General features: G+C 48.0%; 1 protein-coding gene across 5 annotated transcripts in view; it reads right to left on the bottom strand.

Moving 5' to 3' along the window:
• Positions 1 to 5,187: 5,187 nt before the first annotated feature.
• ULK1 (unc-51 like autophagy activating kinase 1) overlaps positions 5,188 to 23,637 on the bottom strand; it is an 80,142-nt gene continuing 61,692 nt past the window's right edge. For 2 of the 5 annotated variants that reach the window (XM_075770070.1, XM_075770071.1), the window contains exons 18-29: positions 22,461 to 22,612; positions 21,569 to 21,652; positions 20,714 to 20,976; positions 19,879 to 20,063; positions 18,963 to 19,078; positions 18,232 to 18,375; positions 15,507 to 15,694; positions 12,550 to 12,728; positions 12,333 to 12,451; positions 10,623 to 10,780; positions 10,270 to 10,405; positions 5,188 to 8,371 (exon numbers count right to left, since the gene is read on the bottom strand). In XM_075770070.1, the coding sequence (XP_075626185.1) occupies positions 8,316 to 8,371; positions 10,270 to 10,405; positions 10,623 to 10,780; positions 12,333 to 12,451; positions 12,550 to 12,728; positions 15,507 to 15,694; positions 18,232 to 18,375; positions 18,963 to 19,078; positions 19,879 to 20,063; positions 20,714 to 20,976; positions 21,569 to 21,652; positions 22,461 to 22,612 (1,780 nt within the window). In that variant the 3' untranslated portion in view covers positions 5,188 to 8,315. The remainder of the gene's footprint in view (positions 8,372 to 10,269; positions 10,406 to 10,622; positions 10,781 to 12,332; positions 12,452 to 12,549; positions 12,729 to 15,506; positions 15,695 to 18,231; positions 18,376 to 18,962; positions 19,079 to 19,878; positions 20,064 to 20,713; positions 20,977 to 21,568; positions 21,653 to 22,460; positions 22,613 to 23,637) is intronic. The other 3 variants (XM_075770073.1, XM_075770075.1, XM_075770074.1) reach the window with 2 other exon arrangements.

The following is a 23,637-nucleotide window of genomic DNA, read 5'->3' as shown; positions in this document are numbered from 1 at the left end:
GTTATTTCAGTAGCAGCATGGGGCAAGGGGAAGATTTATCACACGGTCCCAGCTGCACTTTGTTTAGAGAAGCGATAAAGGATCGCCTGTCAGAGTGCAGCACTGCTGCCAGTGGAAACAAACACAAATTTCTCTGTCACTTTAGCCAGGGCATCTGAATCTTTTTTTGCTTCATTTCCTTAGGAAGTGAAGCTTATGCTATCGCAGTGCCTGCCTGCTCACCGCCACCTCTTCATCCTCCCTCCCTGCCGTGATTTCTGAATTTGGCTCATTTTAGATCAATTTGAGAGAGGGAAGAATGCTCCAGCCAATATGGAAAAACAGTGGCGGGACAGGAGAGAGACTTCCATGGATATCCCATGAGGGAGAAAGCTTTGGTCTCCCAGCCCCTTACCGGTTCCGAGGGCAGCAAAGGGGCTTCAAAACAGGCAGCGCAAGCTCTGCTCTCAACCTGCTGCGGCACATGCTGCCTCTTTACCTATTTTATCCTTAAACAGGTAACTACCAAAAGCAAGAAGACATTAAAGTGACTTGCCGGAGTTGCCGCTGTCGGCACTGAGAAGGCAGACTCTCAGGGATGTGTATCTCAAGCGAAAAGGCAGCAGAGGCACAGCTGCAGTTCCCGGTGTGGAGCAGAAGGTCCAATTGCAGGTCGCTGTGTGAGGCCTGCAAAGCCAGCGCACTTGCTTGGATTTGATTTGCAATGCACAGCGAGCACCTAACATCTTCAGGAATTAAATTAACAAGGAGTTTCATTCCTCTCACACACATACCCGGGATTAAATTGGAACCAGTGCAAACAATTCACAAAGTTCCCTGTTGTTTATGTGAGGAGCAGAACATTTCATATGTGTTTAATAGGACTGATAAAATTAAAGTACATTGAATGGTACATCTGCTTGGCCCTAAGTGAGAGCGCTGCCATCAAGTTTACTCAGCAGTGAAATCAGCCCCGTAAAAGCTTTCTAGGTACAAGTGCATCCGGGGACTCGCGGACAATGACACCTTTGTCAAACAGCCAGCACGCGGAGCAAAATAGCTGCGGGACACAGGTTCAGGCACAGTCATGTTTTGAGGCATATCCATTTCATTTTCATAATGACATCGGTCTCAATCCTCGCTCAAAATGGGTTTATAAGACCACTCACAGAGGGTCCTTCGGAACTTCTCGGGGGCAATTCCTCGCTGCATCCCTCCCTCCCAGGGTCACGCTGCTCACCAGGGCTGCGACCCCTCCACCGCCCCGGGGCTGGCGTGGGGACCTGCAACGGGGCTCAGCGGGGGCTGGGGAACCGCTCCCGGCCCTGCTCCCTGCCCGGCCCGGGGGCGCAGGGTCAGGGGGCCCGGGGGGGCCCGGGGGGGCCCGGGGAGCACAGGGTACGGGTGCCCGGGCGGCGGCAGCCTGCAGGTGGGGCTCTGGCAGCACGAACAGCTTTCTCCTCCTCCCCAAACTCCCTCTGCTCGTCTGCCGCCTCCTCCTCTCTGCCTTTTCCCGAGAAACTGCGAGGTTCAGCCGTTAGAGCCGCCAGCATCGCCCTGCCCCGGCACCTCTGGCTCGCAGCTACGGCCCCTGGCCGGGGATCGGCTCTTTCCACCCCGGGGACACTTCGGTCTGACCCCTCCGGCCACAGGCGATGCTCAGCCCCCACCCCAGCAGCCCGTTCCCCTTTGCTGCGGCGACACGACCCCAGAAACTTTCTCATCTTCCTCCACAAAGACTGCTTTGAAAAATCACTTGTTTATTTCAGAAGGATGTGCTTTAAATTTTCAGAGAAATATAATTTATTTTAAATCAATTTAAAAGAAAGCTCTGAAGAAACATTGGGTCTTGAGGAACATTGTCTTCAAATTGTTTTCTGTTAAAGGAAAGAAAAACCGTGCTGAATTGCTCTCTAATGACTTTAAGGGCTGGGGTGGGGAGCGCAGCGTACCCAGCAATCAGCTGTAGGCACCAGCCGCAGAGAGGAGGAAAAGCCACGGCCCTCTGTGCCCTCGAAAAGAGGTCGGGGCCGAGGGTTAGTGCGGATCCTGACACACGCAGTGGAAAGATCTGCGTTGCAGTGCTGGGAAAGTAAATCCACAGCAAGTCTGGGGACACAAATTTTTCTCATTTGGGCAAATATTCTTTGCTGCATGGCACTGGGAGTTCAGGAGATACCAAACGTTGTAGTTAAAGGCTCATTACCACCATGTCGGGAACTGGAGACAAGCTGCGCTGCAAGGGACAAGGAGAACCTTCATCTGCAGCTCCCCAACAGTTGTGTATCAGGGCACCAGCTGGAAATAAGCTCACAGCAGAATACAAGGGAAAAGCACTGGAAATGCTTTCAGGGGTGGAGAATATTCCTGTCTGAGACAAAGTCAAGTGTTCTTCCTCCACCAGGTGCTCCCGGTGTAACACAGGCCTGTCCGTTCTCACTTGGAAGCGACTTGACTGCCTAAAACAAGATCTGAATTGGGAGAAGTTTAGCAACAATGCATTTGTAAGTGTTTCAAGATTACCTGCAGCAGGAATCCCTGCCACAGCGTATTAATGATCCCTCTGTAAGCAAACACGCACAGCGGATGCCGAGAAGAAGCCGAAGCCGTGAACCATGCGTGCTGTAGGTCTGCAGCGCGTTGCCTCGGGCACAACATGACTCAGGAATGACTTGTTTTGGGAGCTGACTTTTCTTGACCTGTGTTGTGGACACGGCTCAGCACGTTTAACAACCCGAGAGGTGGCTGGGTCGAACTCCCAGGGATCTCTGGAGAAGTGCTGGGCACTCAGCGAGGGCTCGTGAAGGACAACAGAATCACAGCATGGTTCACAACCACGAACATTTGGATACTCAGCTACCCTCTGTCCACAGTAAGGGAGGAAACCTGTGTTTGACATTACTTGCTTAAGCTCATTCTTAGAAATACATTATTTAACATGTTTTCTGAAAGCATCCAAATCCCCTGCCAGGTTTCAGCTCCCAGGAGGGGGAGTGGTTTTGACTCTATTGTCCCTAAAAATGCTAGGTTTAGAACAAATGTCCCAGGGAAGTTTGTATCCCCGTGCTACGTGCCATTCCTCATCCAGGGAATCGCACCCATCATCACCGCTACATTTATGGTAATAAATTTAAAGAAATCCAACGGCTGGGATTTGCCTGGAGAGCATTAGCTCCTGCTCTGCAGAGCTCTGGTAGCGCGTTGCCCCCCGTCCCGCAGCCCCCCTTCCCGTCAGCGAAGCCCCTCGGGCCGTCACGACGTCGGGACCACTCACCCCACGCAGGTGAGTGGGACTCTCGGCCAGCAGACAGGAGCGCGTGTAGCCGCTGCAGGAGTGGACAACGATGGCAAGTTAAACAGTGCAGAGCTAAGACACGCTGTGAAGGAGTTAACTCCTCGTGAAGTAAAGCTTTAGAAGAGCTGGTAACTAGAAGCGGAATACTTTGTATTGCCTTGGTTCAACACCCACCCACCCGTTTCTACTTCCTTGATGTCACTAAGCCACCTCTGATCTTTTGGAGTTGAATGAGCATGTTTTTGCTGACGTACTTACCAACAACTAAATATAAAATGCGGGAATGAATCCAAATGCCCTGGAAGAATTGCTTGGATTTTCTCCTAGAATCAACAGCAGCATAACCTCACAGCCGACATCTAGAAAGTTGTGCAATTTTCACTGGTGCTTTTAAACTGTTCAGGCCCCGTGGTTTAGCGCTTTTAGAAGAGACTGTTTACTTCTGTTGTTTAAGTTTTCTCAGCTAGCACTTTCCCCCTTTGCACTGCTGCCTGTGAAAGAGTCCTATGGATTCAGCAGAGTATTCTCTGTCCACGTGGGCATGGGACAGCGGTCTGTCTTTATCTGGCTACGGGGTTTCCACCCAAATCTTTAAACTTCTTCACAGGCAGCTTCAAAAGACACACACCCCCCCCCCCCGCCCCTTACCCTCAGAACCTGGTGTACGTAGATATTCTTCACCAGAATCCCATGCTGCAGCAAACACACACACACATATAAGGTTTTCCCACAAAAGGGGCTTTACATGTTAAAAAACCCACAAAAACCACCCACAACCCCCCAAAAAAACCAAAGATCCAAGTGTGCCGAGCTGCCAGACTTTAAGCAACGCCAGCGTTTATCCTTCTCTAGGTCTGACCAGCTTCCCAAGGGCTGCTGCAGGCTCTTGCCCAGGTTGTACCACCATGATCTTTTCACCACACTGAAGCGCAGCTTCTCAGAGCCGTCCCCAACACTGACGCTGCTGCAGCGTGGGGCAACTCCGCCGGGAAAAGGCACCGACTCTCCCTGCACGCAAGTCTGCGGAAACAATGAGGGACCAGAGCCCGACGTTCCAGGCAGGACTGTTCTCACGGAGCGAACACGTGGTGTTCCCTGTGGTGGGAAAGGCAGGGGCAGGAAACAGACGTTATAAATAGGGCTGAGAAAGAAAAAACAATTCCAGCTTATGGTAAATTAAGATTTTGAAATAGGGAACAATACAGTCTAGTAACCATACGGGGTGATGCCGAGTCACGCCGCGGCTGGTGGGCAGGGCTCTCCCCAGGGACGCTCACAGCCAACAGCACGCACAGTCCAGCAAGCGGAGTCTGGGGAAACGTTTGGTGGGATTACGGTATTTGGCTCCTGAAAGTTTATACCTCTGTTGCTTAAGTTTCTGTAAGAGTGGAAGGACTGGAGTAATTAATTCAGGACCTCTCTCACATCCCAGATGCAGAGCTTAGCTTTCCATCCTACAGTATTCTGCTCAGACAGAGCAGGGACTACAACTACCTGGCTTGCACCTGAAGCCAGGACCAATGCTCACAGCATCCTCATCATACTTTTTGCCACGTTCAGTGACTTTTTGCATAGCTATGTGCGCAAGAGAAAACTAAGCCATGTGCCGTTCCGTTCAAATAGCAAATGGCAATGAGTACAAACATGGCAGGAAAATATTTAATCTTAATTAAATACCCAAATCTTATCACTAAGCTCACACTTCATCTTTAAGTACCTCTCCTGTACAGCAACAAGCTTCCTGACTCTATGGATTAAAAAAATACCTAGAGTTTAAAGTAATGTGTAACTATTAGGTCTCATAAAACCAGCACTTCTTCACCTGAAAGTCAAGGCCGGTAGAACCAAACACATTCAATACCTCACTCAGATACTGCACTAACAGGAATTACAAAGTACTCAAAACAGGCCACTAACAATTTCAAATCAATTTTATTTTCTTAAATTGGTGTTGTACAATTTAAAGCCAAAAAAAAGTCACACGAAACACAAATAAAAAATGTTGACAAAGTATCAAGCATTACCTTATAAAGAACATCATCATACGCTCTCACAAACCTGAAGATACATGTTTATTAGACTGAGGTTTCTTGAAATCTATTAAAGACGCTAGACACAAACGCTGCAACAGTAACAAAGCCATGACAATAGCCGGTGGACTACACTAGCAACTTCAACAATGGTTGGGGGGTTGGTTTTTGGGGTGTTTTCTTTTTTTTTTTCTTTTTTTTCATACCTTATTGTCTACAAAGCAATAAATATTTTTCACCAAAAAAGTTGGTTTCACGCTACATGCAGTTAGATAAAAAAGAAAGTCACCAAAGTGATGGCAAAATAAATCACCTGTCTGATTTTTCTTTTTTTTTTCCCCCCACAGTTTTGTGGGGGTTTTTGTGGGGTTTTTTTGTGTTTTTTTAATTCAAGCACAGTGGCTAAGTTTCAAGTATTGAGAGAAAACATATATATACACGTTTGTGTTTGTGTGTGTATCTGTATACATACACACACATACACACACATATCCTTGTATGTATATACACAAACACATACATATATATTGGTTGTAGATCTGTAAACCACAATTTTTTGGAGCAATATATACTTGTATACACTGAATGTGGACAATTTTGATACATTCAAGTAATGAAGTACAGCTGGAAGGTTAGTGCTGAGCTTGCCACGCGCACGGATCGCTCCGCCCGCGGCAGACGTGGATCCCGGGCCGTGCTTCCCCGCGGCAGGAGGCTGTCGGTCGGCGTACGCTCGCTCGGGGGGTGGCCGGGGGGTTCGGGGTGCACAGCAGGTGTCTGTATTGCAGAGTCAGTCCTGGCTTAGTGCCTTCAGGCCGCCTCCCGGTGCACCGCTCCCCGCAGAGCACAGCCCTTCGCAGAACTGAAGGTAAAAGCCTTTCGGAAGCAGGCTGGGTCTCCTCGGCATTTCTGGCCACAGGCTGGGGGAGTTGGTTGGTTGGTTTTGTCTTTTTTACTTTTTTCTTTTTTTCCCAGGCACAAGCACAAACGGCCACAGAAGCAGCAGGCTGCGAATGGACGATGTAACAGCATTTGTGAAAGCTACGCTTAAACTTCCCTGGTCGGGGCAATCTGAAATATTTTTAAATTTCTTTATTGGCATTTCTGCTCTGTGGTCAGAAAGACCTACGTTGCCCAAGATGATGCCAGCTCCAAAGTTAATTAAGTTGCTCCTGAAACCCTTGTAGAGTATCACACTGAATGTGCCAATATTGAGAGAAAAAAAGCAATGAGGACTTAACCACCGTGTGCAAAATATTTTTAGATCCCCAAAAACAAAGCCTGAGGTTTCGAGTTGCTTTCAAAGATACTTTTCTGCCCAGCGCTAACAAAATACTGCCACGACTCTTGATAAATTAAGACACATTCATGCGCACGCAGACAGACGGAAAGGCAGCCAGCTCTCCTCTCACGCACATGCTCACAGCATCCAAAGCTTCAACCAGAACTCGAGCCACTCGCACCCGCAGTCTCATTTGGCTACAGTCTCCTTAAAAGAAATGCTGAACATAAAACTGAACACTACAAGATTTCTTTATAAAAAAAAATAATGAAGCAGCAAATAAAACTTCTTAAAAAATGCACTTCCAATTGTAAGTGTGTAGGATCTTAACGCCTGTTCTTGAGCTCTTAAAAAGCACGGAGCTTTGTATCGACTGTCCTTAAAAGAACATTTAAATTAAAAAAAATCCCAAAACAAAACAAATCTTGGTACTGCCAGACTGCAAGTCAGCTTTGCCTGGTGTGGAGGAGGAACAGCACAGACTCTGCAGTGCTTTTTGCCTCACACTCACAAGATACAGTACAGTTAAATACGTACAGTTACACACAAACCATATACATATATCAATATATATTCACCCTTAGGAATACATATTAATATACGCACACACGTAGTGCAATAAAACAACCAGGAAGCAAGGAAAGGAATAAAAAGAATGGCATTCCTAACAGTCGTGATGTTCCTGGGTTGTTGTGTGATGCAAAGTCTACTTCTCAAAGTTCCCATAGTGTGTAAAGTGCTCCTTTGATTCACAAAGCTAGTGTTTTCAGTTTGGGGGGGGTGAGGGCTCCAGGAAAGGGGTTATCGAGCCAACAGCTGAAAGCAGGACAGCGCTAGTGCTTCCTCCTGGTAGATACGTACTGACAGGCCGAGCAGAACAGCCAGGAGTCTTTTGTGTTGATCCCACTGAGCTTGGGGACCAAGGGAGGAACGGATTCATTTTGGCTTCTTACAAACACAGGAGCATTTCACTTTCTGTCGCACTCCTGTTTCCTGCGCAGTCTCTTTCCCTGTGGCGTTTGCCCATCCAGGCAGAGGCAGTCCACAGGGCAGCCACGGGAGATGCAAACTTCCCCACGTCCTCTGCTGTTCTCGGTAAGTCTGTAGAAGGTGGGAGCCACTTCAGCAGCGCTGAAAGGGAGCGGGCTCCCTCCTCTCTGCCATTCAGTAAGCGCTCCAAGGCATGAACACATATGAGAAGGGACAAAGGGGAGAAAGGCGGGGAGCCTCGGGTGGCCAGGAAGCTTGAAGATGCCTGGCTCTCAGCTGGGTAGGGAAAAGTACACAAACTGGCCTTGGTTTCCGAATGACACCCTCCGGCATTAACTGAAGCCAGCAGTTTCAGCACATCCATTGCCTGCAATGGACACAGCACTGGAATACCCTGTGCTTAAGCAAGAGGGATAGGCAGCAGTCTTAACCTTCAAAGTGCTGGGAAGAAGCAGACTTCTATCCTTCGTCCCCTCTGCCAACGACGGAAACCTTTCCACAGCGGCTACGTCTTTGCCCAGGCCTTTGGGCAGGGAAGTACTTGTGCTTGCTGCAGTCACACATCCCCACAAAGGAATCCGAGTCTGTGGAACTTCCCAAAACGTCAAAATACAAAACATTGAGTTGAGCAGTTCATCCTCAAGGTCTCCTACCGCCAAAATCGTTTCCCACCGCAGCAGCAGGCTGTCGGGAACAAAGTGAGCTGGGGCGAGGTGCGTGAAGAGGAACAACACTGAAATCAGGCGCAGAACCCCGACAGCAGAGCTGACAGCCTGCGTTCGATGCACAGTTTACCTGGGAGAGGAAAAAAAAAAAAAACAACAAAAGAAATCAACTTCTCATTTTCCTAGCAATATAAAGACTACTAAAACATGCTGGAGATTGGAGAGAAAAAAAAAAAGAAAAAAAGAAGGAAAAAAGGAAAAAAGAAAAAAGAAAAAAAGAAAAAGAATATAAGAAAGGAAAAAAAAAAAAGGCAGAACTTCAGCAACTCTAAGCAGCCCCTTGAGAATCGTTACCATGTACCGATTTAGACTAGGTGAGGATCTGACCGCAAACACCATGCTGGGAAGGGACAGGTTGAAGAGTTGAGTAATTGGACATCCAACAATGAAAGCCAGGAGGCAGCAGTTCTGATAGAGGTATCAAGACAGCTCAGGGCCTCCACTGCCATTTGTCATGGCTTACAACTGAGAGACTGGGCCCAGCCCGGCACGGTCAGTGCTGATTCTCCTTGTCTGAGCCCAAAAGCTAAATATTTGGTGGAATTCATTCCTCTCACAGGAAGACTTGCTGTATTTCTAGGATCATCATTTTACTTTTCAGAAATAAGTAATCATATACTGAGATGTACAATGAAGTGCATACCCACTACAGCCTACAAGAGAACAGCTCAATCAGGAGGCTGGAACACAGGGTAAAACAGGGAATACCAGGATATCAACTGGGAAAAGGAATCTATTAGATGCATTAACTGTATCTACGGACAAAAGATGTGATTTAGGTTTGGTAAGAAATGGTACAATAGAAACTACTTAGTATTCCCTATTCACTGAGCCCGCCAGTACCACACACCACCTGCCAATCTCCCTTCGCTCTCCTTCAGTGAGCCTCATGTCAACTGTGAAAGCTGCTGCTAATTAACCGACTGATTGCCTGTGAGCCAGAAATCTCTTCTCTCATTACCTATCTGAGCACTCTGCCTACACAGAAGACTAAAGCAGCCCGGCAGCACTGTGGACACTGGCCCAAGAAAAGCATTTGGTAGCCAGCCGAGGGGATAGGCACGGTTTGCCAGCTGCGTCCTTTCCCTGCGGCCGTACTGATGCCGTCGGGGACTGCTGCGGACGGGCTGGTTTAGCTGTGGCAGAGCAGAGCTGAGGCCAAGTCAAGCTGCTTTAACAGAGGATGGCTATCCCCCGTCCCCTCTGCCTGCCTCCCGTAGAGAGAGACGACAGAGGTGATTAAACCCCAGCCATAAGGGCCGGGAAAGTGCACTCGGAGCAAGCAAGGTCAGTCCTTTCCACTCCACATGCGCTCACTGCAGAGCCTGCAGCAGCGGAAAGGGAGAGCGTGAGAGGCGAGAGCTCGGAGCTGCAGACAGAGGGGTCCATCTGTCCCTGGGAGAGGAAGCCAAACGATAGCAGGTAGGTAAGAGTTCAGCCTTCAGTGCTACGGCAAGCACTTGCTGATGAGAAAAATATTTGTCTGCCGCATCCTCAGCCAGGCCTGGGGGAGCAGAGAGGCGAGCAGTCCTGTTTCAGAAGACATGTTGGAGGAAGCCCTCGCTGTGCTCTGCCCGACAGCCGCTGCAGTTTCACATTCCCAAGTGCTCTGTGCAATCAGACGGATAGTTCCGGATGAAAACCAAACCCAGGCTCTGCTGCTGCCAAACCACTTCCTTCACCAAGTTCTTTCAGACATCAAAAGCTCCAACAAAGCCCTGGCAATTGCTCTGCATGGGAAGGTCTCAAAACACGGCTCAGAACAGGGACCTGCATTTCTAACAGTCTTCCTGCTGGGAAAGCAGGAGGCCAAGCGGTGAGGAGCTATAACAAGCCAAGAGATCTCTGCTATGTCCACCAAGATGCAGCCAAAGGAAAAAAAGGATGCTGGGTACTGAATTTTCTGATCCATGCAGCTAGAAAAACACATGTTCTTGTGGGAGAAAAAAAAAGTCACCGAACACTCACATTTATTGATGTTTTCTATGTCCCCCTGTTCAGTGATGATGTTCAGGAGCCCCTCCATCAGCAGCAGAGCCTTGTGGTACCTCTGTGCACAGTCCTCTCTGTGGTGGAACATCTCATCCAGGGCTGCAGACTGCACCTGCAGGCAACAACCCCGTGCCAAGAGATTACTCCCAGACCCCACTCAGGCTTCCCAGCACGGCACCTCCACTGCACAAACACCTCCCTTGCCCAGCCTCCTGAGGCTGCACACAGCATCACCAGTAAAACCGTCTGCTAAGGCCACCAGCAGGGACCGTGAACGCCCGCCACCGGCTCTGTGCTAACCCTGCTCCCAGGCACCGTGTGGTTATTACCATTTGCACAGCATAGCTGAAGATGAGCTTCTCTGCGGTGATGCTGTTGATCCGATCCATGAGCTTCTGTTTGTCCAAGAAGAACCTCTGGAGTCTCATGTTGAGGCAGTGGCAGGATGATACACTGGATTTATAAAGCTCATTCAGCTTCTTCACAACTAGAGTAAAGGAAAGAAATGCTTTAGGTGCTACTTCCAGTTCTCCGTGTGCCTCCCAATCTCCATGCACAGGACCCTACATGAGTAACTTCAAGACAATGGGGTTATGTTAAAGCCAAAAGACTGGCAGGAAAGTACTTGCTGCACCAAGGGGGTCTTTTTCCTTTCCTCTGTCACCTTCACCAGTTATAAGCCTGCACGTGGCAACGCCTACACGTATGCCTAGTTCACCTAAGGCCAGGTCTATTTTTGTTTCCTTCAGCTGCCACAAGGCAGAGAGCAGTTTGCACCGTGCAAGATGTCTCACGCACCACCAGAAGCTACAGACGTGCCAGATACAAAGCTTCTGCTACTTGATGGGTGATGACGTGCCGTGAAGAAGTACGTGACTTGCACGCGGTAGCTGTTGGAGCTGAGTGTGGATGAACAGCACTGACTGAGCAAGGGAATCTCTCTCTTGGGACTCTGCTGTCCCAGAAAGAAAAGACACCGATGCCTATGAAAGGCCACCTCCTTTCCTGAACCACAGCAGCTAGGACGGGAAGGTTACGGGACAGAGAATCAGGAATCAAATATGATTCCGAGGGATTAAATAACAATCCAAAACAGCCAGCGATGCCACAGGCTTGAGTCTCCCTAGCCACATAGCATGATCTCCACAAAGCACTGAATACAAACTCCCACCAACGTCTGATGAGGATTAACTGCTACGTGCACATTAGAAAACCTGCCCTGAAAAAGAAATAATTTATTTGGGCTATGACAACTTCCCTGTTAGCCTGAACAGGTGGAAGATGTGTAGCTAAACCTGTGCATCTTGCTCCATACTGCTTGCTACAACGTATGTGTGCTTATTGTATTTAACTTCTTGGTTTTTTTACACCCCAACCCAAGGCAGCACAAGGACTTTCAAAGACCACGCTCTTGGGGAAGGCGGCTGATGGGTCAAGTACTTCAAGTGCTTCAAAGAGCTCCCTCAGTAATATTACAATGGTAGGTTTAAAATTACTTTTTCTCATCACTGAATCACAGCCAGCTCACATCACAAGCCAGCCAGTCAGATGCAAATGTAAGGCCGTAACACTAGCAAAGAAGTGACTCTGGCATTACCAGTATTTTACTTCCTGTGTTTTTGTTTCACTTGAAAAATCATCACTGCCAAGACAGGTTTCCATTTGCCAAGTAAGCACTTCCTAGGGCGTGCACTGTGTAATTACGTTGGACTTATGTCAAGTACAAATAAGCACCTGAGACAGAGATATACAAGAATCAGATAAGATACATTCCCTTCTCACTGATTAGCGCTGAAGATTCTCACAGGGGCATGAACAGGAGTTTTGAGACCTAAAGCCAACGTGAAGAGAGGGACATTCCCCTCAGTGCGAATAAAAAAAACTGTTCCCAGCTGTGCAAGGGAACAACAATAAGAAATAAGCCTCTGGGCATACCGGTGGGGGTTCACACTCACTCAACCCCCTCCATACCCTTTGTGATACTTTTAATACTTCATTCCAGGCGAGTCCTTTGCGCCGCGTGCCCAGCAGCCCCTTACCTTGCTTGACAGTGGAGGAGAGGCACAGCTTGCCAGCTTTGATCTGCTCTATGGCCATCTGCAGCCCCGAGGACAGAAGCTCCGCTACTTTCAGGTACAGCACGAGCTGCTCTGCATAGCTGCAAGGAAAGCACATTGCAATGCAAACAGGTCGATGGGACAGCCGTAAGTGTTCCGCAGGACTTCTGGCACCTAACCATCTCTCCTCGGTCCTTACCTCCACTCCCGGCTGAGAAGGCTGATCTGGTCGGCCACCACGCTCTCCTGGAGCTGGTACTCGGATGTCACCGAACTGCCCATCTCGCTGGAGCTGCCTTTAAGGGCGGCAATTTCCATCACGTAGTGGACAAAGGCCAGCGTGAAGCGGAGGCTGCGCAGGATGTCAGTGTGCTCTTGCTGTTGAAGGGATGACAAGTGGGGGTCACAGAAGGAAACCTGGCATGCCAGGGAGGGCTGCTCACCTACAGCTGTGCCAGCAACTATCAGAGCTTACTGAAATAATGCCTGGGCCCCAACCCCCCCAAAACCTCTGCTTTGGGCAGGGACAGCCAAGCTCAGCCTCGAGCCCACGTACCGCACCAGCTCCTCCTCCACAGTAATAGCAGCAAGCAACAGCCCCAGGACAGAAATTTCCAGGCAGTTCCCTGGAGAAGCTGGTAAGACTTGCTCCAAAATTACATGCCTCCTTCCCAAGGAGGATCCCAGCTCTGTGGGACTCTTTCAGAAGTCAGCGGGGAAATGGGAGAGACCATCTGCACCATGGGTCCCGCTCTGGTTCCCACCACAGCAATGGTGGTACAAAACTGAAAGCTGGTGTGGATTTCATGAGAGCGACAACTTCCTACGCCACAGAAAGCTCCAAACAAAACGTGTCCCGCTCTACAGCCCAGCCCTCACTTAGCCCTTGGTCTTTATATCCTCCCAGTTCAGCTCCGTGAGCCTGGGGTGAGGTCCTGTGAAGAGACAGCAAGGACAACCTTTTATCTGCAACTCCCGTCCAGCTAGTGAGGGAAGAGAGCCTCTCACACTAAGTGCTACAGTCATTTCAAAACAGTTTTTCCTCTGCTATTACAGATCAAAGGGGATTAACCCATTTCTGGGAAGCTGCATTGCTTAAGTCACTGGAAGCATTTTTGGGAAGTTAGTATGTGCAGAAAAACTGAATGCTGTCTAAAAAATGAATTGCTGCCTGGATCAGATGCAACTCCATTGTTGGTACTCTCTGTAGAGAAGTGGCTAACCTGTTTGATCTTCAAATACTCAGTGGCTCAGTTCTCTCAAAGGGGGCTGGTAAGGATGTTTCCTACATGAATTAGGAAAAAACCTTAAAGCTCAAGGTCTGGCAAGCTTTTGTTTTTCATTCACTGGCTCAGGCTTGGCTGCTAAGGCAGCTTTGACTATCTGAAATATGAATCTCTCCTCCCACTATCTTGCTACCTGGACAGTCCAGTATGCTAAGGAAGTGTTATCTCTATCTTCCTCTATTTTCTTTAAAAGCGCAGGAGGAACTTGGAGATTAAGCAATTGCCAAGTCATACAAGAAGTTTGTGGCAGAGCAGGAAACTGCTGAGATCTTGCAGATCTCAGACTGGTATCTCTAACCAATGCACAGTCCTTCCTCTCTGTTTATACAGTTGGCTTCTATTAGTTATGCTGGCATCCATGGGCTCATTTGGCATCACAAGAGTCTTTCCCTCCGTAGCCATCTCTGTATCGTGTTTTTAAAGCAATGCAAAACAAACTAAACCCTAGCCATCAATTTGCCTTGTCTGCACCTACAGAAAGTTTTTCAAAAGATGGAAGAACCACCTCTCTGAATCTAACAGCTCTGCTCAAGGTAAACAGGGGTGCTTAAATAGCAAGTTTTCAATACCCTGAAATATCTGCAGAAGTCAGAAAATCTGCCTGGTTTGCATTTTGGTCAACTCCACAGAGCACAAAGGGGTCTCAAAATATGCTGTAAAGGTTTGGTGCCAGGAAGGTTTTGTGACATGCAAATGGGTAACTGTGCTCAGCAGAAATGATGAACGAACCCACATGACTCATTACAGATATGAGGAGCTGAATTGAGTGGTATTAACAAGATCAAGCCGATAGCTTCTTAGGCCACTTCTCTTCAGACCAGTGTCTGAAGTGGTGGCAGCTGGCAGGGCCTCACACTTCTGGGACCTCACAGAGGTAAGGATGCTCAGTTAAACTCACTACTACTGCGATCACATCAATGCTGAAAGTTCTAGCCCTGTGGCTCTGCTGGTAATTAAGCAAACTGTTTAAAAATATTAAGCAATTCAATGCATAATTGACAAAAAAAAAAGAGCTCAATAAAAGCTAAAGTAGAAGAGCAAACCCACATCCTTAAAACAATGTACGCATATCTCTGTGGGTATCTAAAGGTTTCACAGCAACACCAGCAAAATTCAGATACCAAGAGCCTTCCCCTGTCCCAGACAGCCCAAGGTATCATGAACAGAACTGAAACCATGACTGAATCTGCCTCCCACCTCTACTGCAAACGGGCAGCCTGCCCTGCATTTCAAGTGTATCTCAGCTACAACACCGTTTGCTCTGCTTCAGCTTGTCTTTAGCCTGCAGAGAAGGGGAGCCTGCCAGCCTTTCAGCTCGACAATCTGGTTCAGCTGTTCCGGTGCAGAACGTGGTGTGTCCCACCCTGTCCCCCTCATCAGAAGCGCAAGTGTTGGGGATTTTTTCAGATCCTTTCAGCAGGAGCCGTATCGCTGCCTGACTCCCCGAGTGCATGCAGCGGGCAGTCATTTGATACATGAAGCTATTCACGCTCTCAAGTCAGCTATTACTAACATCAGGCCTTTTAAAAGAAAAAAAGCCCAAAGTACCCAGGTTTTCTTCAGAAACCGTTAATACAAAATGCACCAGATAACTGATGTTTCCAACCTGCAATTTCAGCTTTGGAAACGCTGAATTTCAACCTCAGTCCTGGGCTGTCCCATGGACTAAACAGCTTGGTAGCAAGGCTCAAAAGTCACTGTGCTAAATATGCCCCGGGCTTTCTGAGCATTGCACTGGCCTAGCTGTCTTGAAGCCAGGTTGTACCATCTTTGGAAGCAACCCCCTTGGCTGCAAACCAAGATGTCTAGATTTGCTTCCCTTTTACTCCCCCTGTCCTTTGTACCTAGCAAGTCCCCAGGATATACCCACCTCCATGAGCGTCTCTTCGGGCAACTCTGGTGCCTCAAATGTAACAGCACCTTCCAGATTGGCGGTGATCGGATCAGCGAAAGCGTACCGGAGACTTGAGGGGCCTTCCACAGCATCCCCACCAGTTCCCACTGCCAAGTGCCTGCCGGTGAATGAGCCTCCAGAACTGAGAGAGCTGGAAGACCCCACTGAGAAGAAAAATAGGCGAAGGAATTACTGAAGGTATTAATAGTAGGCCAGGTATTCCTCACTCAACAGAGGGGACAATCCTGTAGGATCCAGGATCCTGGCTTTGATAGGAGCCAGCAACAGGTACTTTGGAGGAAGATGCAGGGACTCTTGATGCAGAAAACCACTCCCCAACATAAGCTCCTCAGCAACTCAGGTAGACCAGCTTACAAGCTTAAGCAGATTTAATGCACCTTCCAGAATGCCTGTCATTTATGGAGACAATTCAGAAGCACTTTTGTTGTTGTTGTTGTTCAAACACTTTCTGAACCCTGCCACAATATCTTGGGCTGATTTTTATCACACACCACCATAGCCAACTTCCCATCATGGATTAGCATGATCTGAACCCTGGTTCCCAAGCCTTTACACTATCACTATCACTGAATGAGCACCTCTGATAAGTGAGGTTTTTATCACGGTTTTAAAACATCAACCACTTACATGCAAACCAGGAGAGCTTTCCATTAACATGCCCTGCACTTCTGCTTCCCCCTCATTACAAATAGGAGGCTGGGCAGAGAGTAAATTACTTCAGCTGAGTCAAGACTCTAACCTCAGGATTCAGGAGACCCTGTAAGTACGGTGTCAGTAAGACAATTCCCTCATCATCACCTTTTGCCCTTCTTGACCACTGAATTCACCCTAAGAGTACCCTACATATAAAAGATGGACATTTCAAAAGGAGTTTCTGTCTCAGGATATTCATAATACATTTACCACTTCCAGAGGGTTTCATATCCCCTGACACACTGCTGCAGCGGATGCCGACACTAGCTATAATACTCTGCTAATTCTGCCAAGGAGATATTCTCCACTGTCACCGATCCTTTGGACGGAGATGTTTCTCTTCTACCCGTGAATTTAATTTGCTGCCCTACCCTCCCTTCAAAAGGTTCAGCACAGTCTCCTCTCCTCCCAAAGCTCTGTCCCTGTCAGCACCTATGCTTCAAAGCTAAGTGGATCATCAAAGACTGACAGAGTACTTCCAGATCTTTCAGAGAGAAAAGGACCAACAATATCACATTCTGGATACCCTGTAATTCCAAGAGGCTGTTTGCAGCATTTGTTATGACGACTCATAAAAGGCTCTGCCTTTGTGTCTGTCAAGTGATCTTGCTCACGACTTGTTCAAGCACTTGGGGTGCAGCTTTCCAGCTTGCAAAGCTCCCCTTTTCACCATTAACTTTGTGCATTAACTATAACATAAGGAGTTACTGCACAGACCTAATAAACAAAGCTTGTCAGCAGCGTTGCTTTGACCGCCCTGATCCAACACTGTGTCTGTGTTGTACATTCACTATTCAACAGCCCTCTCTTCCAGGTGTCCCAGCTGAGATCTTGACTGTTCGGCAGATCCTCAAGGATCCAAGTATCAACCCACTAAAAACTGGTGCTTGGATCTGCTTCCAAATTGCTATTACCCCCATAAAAGCAATCCAGGAAGTCTGAATCCTCTATTCATAACGTTTCAGTAGTAGCTACAGGCTGTAGCCAGGAGAGTAACCCCATTGTGCTACAGGCCCGTCAGACACTTTGTAAGAGTTCCTGCCCTACAGAGCTCACCCTCTAAACAGATGACAAAGAAAGGATTATGGTCCCAACTTTCCAGACAATCAGGGATGTGAGTGGTTTTAGTTATGATGGAAACGCAAGCCATACCCAGGAACTGAGCCCATGCGTCCCCCCCATCCCAGTCAAGCAGCTTATTCATGGTTACATCCAAACCTTCCCTGCAGTGATTAAGAACAACAGAGTCGACTACATTCAGATGAGGAACAGCCAAGACGAGAACCCAAACAAGCCAAAAATGCAAACTGAAGTGTCCAAATATTTTCTTACACTGAACATAGACTCCAGCTCCCAGACACACTATCCCAAAAGGGCCAATTACCACAGCCTCAACTGTTGGCTGATGCGGCCAGAGCACTGGCATCTTAAATGAAGAATCTGTCAAGCAGGAGTCCATTTCTCCATTTCCTACTTAAGTAGCTCAGAGCGTAACACCGCTAATAATTTTGCATACAGAGCCATTCCTGGCACTTTCATAACAGTACTCGTGCACTGAAATTGTTGGGCACGGATGGTCACGCTCATCTTTTATAGTTCATCCAAAACCCATGGGGAAAACGATCAGAACACAACACAATCTTTACGTTTGTTGACCTATCAGCAACAGTGGGTCTATGAACAGCTGCAGCGTAATTCCTGAAGCAGAGAGCAATGAAGTAGAAGAAGAGTTTGCCTGTCTCTTCCAGTACTGGAAAACCACTATCTGGCATTAGTCCTTGTGCCAGTGCAAACAGTTATCAGCAATAACTGGGGTTGGCAGGAGACAGCACGAAAACCTCAAAGGTATTTAAGACCAGCTAAGCTCTACGGACTGTGCTCTGAGCAGCCCTCTGCCACCACCAATGTGCAGCAGCAAGGAATTCAACACATCGCTCTGTCCCCAGGCACTCCCACTGGAACAGGCAGGTAGGTATCAGCCCTTTACCTGAAAACATCCTGGTCCTCGTGGTCTGTGGGGGGGTTGTTCCACTGGGAGGGGATCCGACAGTAAAAATCACTGGGGATGGGCTGGCAGAGCCCCCAGCCCGGGCACCAGAGTGCAGGGTCCCTCCGTAAGCACCTGAGGGAGCTGGGGAGACAGTTGAAAGGTGCAGACTGGCATTACAGGAAAGTTACTCAGAGCATGGTGTGCCTCGCCCAGCAGTTTTATATTCCTGCATACTCTCTTGGGAGACCAGCACAGGCCGGCGCTCCCTTTGGAGGCATCCCCTGGGAACACGACCGGGCCAGGCTGGCACAGACTACAGGACACGAGCCGGGGCAGCGTTAGGCATTGCTGCAGCTGTTCTCCCCTCCTTGCTTCCCAACCTGCAAGCCCAGGAAGACCCACCCTTGCAGAGCCATTCATACTTGAACCACCTGGCAGAAAGTCCCCACTTCCACACGTTATCACATTCAGAAGGGGCCAAAAGAGGAAGCCCTGCCTACAAAAATCACACCACTAGCCAGCAATTACGCAGCACATGTAGCTCACAGACCTTCGAGCGCTCCACAAAAGAAAGCAAACATCATTACACTCCTCACGCATGGCAGTCACTTCCTTTGCCAAAAGCCATCAGAAAAGCAGCCTCCCGTCTGTAGGAGCCACGCAGGCAAACTGTTCGCCCTAGTCCAAACCAGGACATCCTGCCAGATCTGCTTGGCCTCCCCACCTACCTGCAATTTCCATTGGCTTCTCATTGTTCAGGCTGTCGTTGCTGCCAGCTTCCGAGATCTGTGCCCCAAAGGCTGCCTTCAGAAGCAGGTCAGTGAGCCTGCCTGTGCTCAGAGATCTAAAGAGGACATACAACAACAATGCAGAAAGTCACCAGGTGCAAGGTTTCAGCTCATTTCCCCTCCAGTCTGTGCCAATGCTGCTCCACAACCACTTAACACTACACAGCAAACAGTGTGGAGCTGAAGTAACCACTGGCTCTTTCTCTCTTTCAACAGAGCACCTGAGGCACCTCCTGCTACTTGCAGAAAGCATGCAACGACCGTGACTACCTGCAGTAATGCAAGTACTGAGTACAGCATTATAGTAACACAATTTTTCTGTGATGGAAGATACGGAAATTACTATCAGAGGACTCCTTTAGAGCACTGGAAAAAATTGCAATCTGCAGAGAGGTGGGTAAGAAAAACTAACACGTGAGCGACTTTGTATCCTGCAATGCTGACGAGTCTCCATGTGGCTTTCAAACAGATCTCTGGTCTGAAGACCGGTGCCACTGTTTGATAGACAAGGAACACCCACAACACCCTCTCATCCACAAAGAGCAAGGCACACATCCGCATAATTGCAGGGAGTCTGGTCTAATAATGAAATCCTTGATCCCCACTTGAGGAAAGCCTGGACACTAAACACAGTGTGAAGCTCCAGACAATCTTTCATTTTATGAAATGTAGGTCATGGCCTGCCCCTGTAGAGGAAGACTTTAAAAATCTGCATCATATCTGCTTGCAACCCAAGGGTGCTAGCAGTTTGCAGATGCTACATTACAACTTAAATGTTAGCTGAGGTTTGAAATTTGCCCCGTCCATCCTGGATTAGGGAATGAAGCACCGCTGTATAAAGCAGACTACAGCTCACCTGCCCTTGATCTCTTCCACAGGCCTCAATCCCAAGCCAGTTTGCTGGCAGTGGAAATGACCCATCTCCTTCAGATCTGGCAAGGTCTTGTTCCGGGTCGGAGTCATCATGACACCCTGATGGGCCAAGAGGGTGAGGAGATTCTGGGAACTTGGGGTTTTGGGAAACTCAAATGGGGACACAGCCTAAGAAGAACAGAAAAAAACAGATTTCTCTTTAAAACGAAGAAGGAAGATTCCCCTTGTCCCCCCAGTTGTTTATCAAAATTAAATTGCATGCTTAACAACCTGCCTGAAATAAAGAGGTAGAAATCTCACCCCATGCAGTTACGGGCTCCAAATCCCTGAAACACTAAAATGAAAGGACAACAGACTCTCCTGAAAATTTGTAGCAGCCTAACATAAGCAGAGAAAACACTGTCACAGTGCCAGCTTCGCATGAGACACCAGAGCTGTCACCTGCTTAACCGTCTGCCGTCTCTGCTGGGGATTCCTACTGGACACACACTTGCGTCACAAGCCGAGTCGCTGTGTGCGAACCAGCCCAGGCACCGCAGTTCACTAATGCGCTTCTGCCTAATCTGGGCAGTTCCTTTTCATTGCCTGTTTAAAACCCTGGACTCTGCTCAGATGGTGAACACTGCTGCCAAGTGAGATCTGTCCACTAAGAACTAGGACACTACCCCATTTCGCACAGGTCACTAAGCAGCCCTTGAAGAAAAGGGAACAAGCGGTGATAAATCCAGGTCAGAGCTATCTGATCATGCAGCGCTTCAACCCCAAATAGCCCAAAAGATCGAGCCGTGAGAAACCCAAAAGCAGACTCCTTGGCATACCTTTGTAGGGGAGCCCATTATAGTCGGCAAAGGGCTTCTCTGCATGAACTCGGACAGCTTCGGTGAGGATCTGAGCTGCCGGCAGTGCTGCAAGCCATGAATCTGCAGAGGCTGGCTGCCTGGGGTATGACCGAAGTGAGCAACAAGAGGATCAGAGTGCTGCTTGGTTATCTTCTGCCTGCAGGAATGCAAATCTGACAGGTTGGGAGCACTGTGGAGCCGGGAGCCCATCCCTCGAGGAGAGTGTTCGGGCGCCGAGGAACCTGAAGGGCCCAAACACAGTGACAAACCACATCATTTTCTGGTTCTAACACAAAAAGCCTGCCCCATCCCAGGATCCACTGCTAAAACATCCACAGATCAAAACCTTCAGTGGATGGCTAAGGATGGCACACTGGTCAGCACCACGACCTGCTAGGCCTGATCAAGTTTTGGCTCTACAGGAGGAAGACACAGGCACAACAGGGACATAGAAATGTAGCTTCTTTCCTCCACTGCAGCCCTTACAGAGAAAGGGATCCTGACTGTCAGAGTTCAGCAGCAAGGAAATTACACATCAAGTAGGCCACTTGGCAGAGGGGCAGGTGGGGGTTTTGAGATGCTTGTCCTTCACTCAATCCATTGACTTCAAAGTCACAAATTTGAATTTCTGTGACACAGGGTCTGTCAGCACTGGAAGAGGTTGGCTGAGGAGATGTGAATGGATCAACCCCGACTCCTACCAGTGCACAGAAATCCTAGCTGGCCAAGCATCAAGAGAAGCTTCTGAAGGACCATACCCAACCTTGAAGGCCCTGAGACTATGGTTCTGGCCTTATCCACAGGAATAATGAAGGAAGGTAAGGACCAACGCACCGGCGACAGGAATCCGGCTTCTCACTTCGACTCCAAGAGAAGAGGGGCTAACAGTCTGGCTGGGCTGCTCTGGGATTGTTCCAACTTTGAGGGAACACAATAAAAAAAGTTTATTCAGTATTAAGTTTCCATAGGCAATAACAACACTATACATCATCTGTTTTATAGAAAGATGCTAGTTATCTCTCCCATCTTCTCAACCCTAGCTGTGTAGTGAAAAGATTAACAACTCCTGTTAAAGGATGGAAAAAAAGCTGTGCCTGGTATTAGTTTAGCCAGTTTCAGTTTGACTTTGCAGTGATATTAATTCAGAAGAATAGAATATGAATATTCTGCATTTCCCCACCAGCAGAGACTAATAAATACAGGACTGGAGACACTAGGGATAAAGAATAGGTAGTTACACCAGAGTCTGTTCTTTTATAGAAAACAGCGAATTGCATCAGTTGCACACTGGGGTTTTTCTCATCCCTTTTCCACTTGAATTGCTTCTTAGCATCTGGATCAGGCTACCAGGTATTCAGAGAGCTACTTTTCAGTTTGAACAGTGAAGTTCAAGCCCTTCCAAAGCTGGTCAACAATTGGCTTACATTTTTTTTCTGAGCCAGTAGAAAGATACTTTGCACTTACAGAAGTCTTCTTCAGAAGGCAGCAAAATGTCTGATGCAGACACCACAACAAAGCTTGCCTCTCCTGGGGCTAATAGGTATTTTCCTCTCCATTTCACTGAGGCCAAAACACTTCCCAAATAACCTCTTGAGAAGAGCCATGGGAGAACACAACCACCTGAATTCCCTATTACCTGGCAGCTACAGCTGGTCATAACGTCCCTCTTTACAGGAAAGAGGCACGTGATTTTATTAGGGCAGCAACATGTCAGTTGACATCTTACCTTGCGGTGATGGCATAAATGGCTTGGCACCGCCAAAGGAGAGCTTTCTAGAGCTGGGCACAGATCCATGCTCTCCAGGATAAGGAGGGGAAGCACCAGTTTTAGGAAAACCAAGAGGACTTGTACTGCTAGACCTCCGGACCGTACCAGACCTTAGAGGAAATAACACCAGCACACACGTTACTCCAGATGCCAGTAAAGAGTAGTAAGGAGAACAGTATCACCAGACACTCACACACCCCCAGCTGCTTCCACAGAAGCAGAGCTTCACGGCTGTGTATTCTGGATCAAAATCCCACTGTACTACTGGACTACACCAATACAGATTAAGATTATAATCCTTGTTCTCATGAGTTTCAATCCAAACAAAATTTTGCAAAACAAATGAAAAGAACAAACAAGATAAGCTTAGCTGTAAGCAGGGAAAGCCTGTCATTTTTCAGAAGTCACTTTTAGATGCTTTCAGGTATCGAAATAAATCCTGAACAAGACAGAGTTTCATATCTTGCCGCATCCAAGGTGTTTATTTTAGGCAGTGTCTTCAGAACGCCCTGAGAGGGCTTTATTCAAGTGTCCCTCCTGTGCTGAGCCACTTGTTCTTTTATCAGAGCAGCCATTCAGGTAGAAATCTCCGTGAGTGCAGGTTGTACGATGCGGAGGTAAGCTGTGCCAAAGGCACTGCTCTGGAATACAGCTTTGACTCAGATCAGAAGCCACAGAGCAAAACAGAGCAGTGTGTGGCTGTCAGATGTGAAACAGCTCAGTACTACCCAGAGGAATTTCTTTCTGGGCTGGATAGTCAGAACTGCCTGGGCTCCAAACTCCTTTACCTTCTTGTGAAGCCTCACCTTAGGGAGTTAAAATTAATTTGTACAGCCCACACACGCAGGAACCTCAAGTATTATCCAGCTGCTAAAATGAAACAAGAGAGGAAACTAGACTAGCAGGTGAGTACAGCCACAATGGTACAGCCACTCTGGAGAGAGATGAGATTATTGTATATTAATTAATTATTTCTCAGTATTTTAATGTTTTCACCGCTCGTTAAGAACACACAACCTAAACTCTATTTACTGAAATGCCATTCTGCCTCAGCAGGCTCCTTCACCAAGATTCCCTTTACACTCCTCTATATGAGAAAACAGTCTTTTCATCAGATCCTTCATTCTACTCTCAA

This window comes from Balearica regulorum, chromosome 17, assembly GCF_011004875.1.
Source record: "Balearica regulorum gibbericeps isolate bBalReg1 chromosome 17, bBalReg1.pri, whole genome shotgun sequence".
Taxonomy (NCBI): Eukaryota; Metazoa; Chordata; class Aves; order Gruiformes; family Gruidae; genus Balearica; species Balearica regulorum.
The sequence above is the reverse complement of the archived record's forward strand: the minus strand, read 5'-3'. Positions and strand labels throughout refer to the sequence as shown.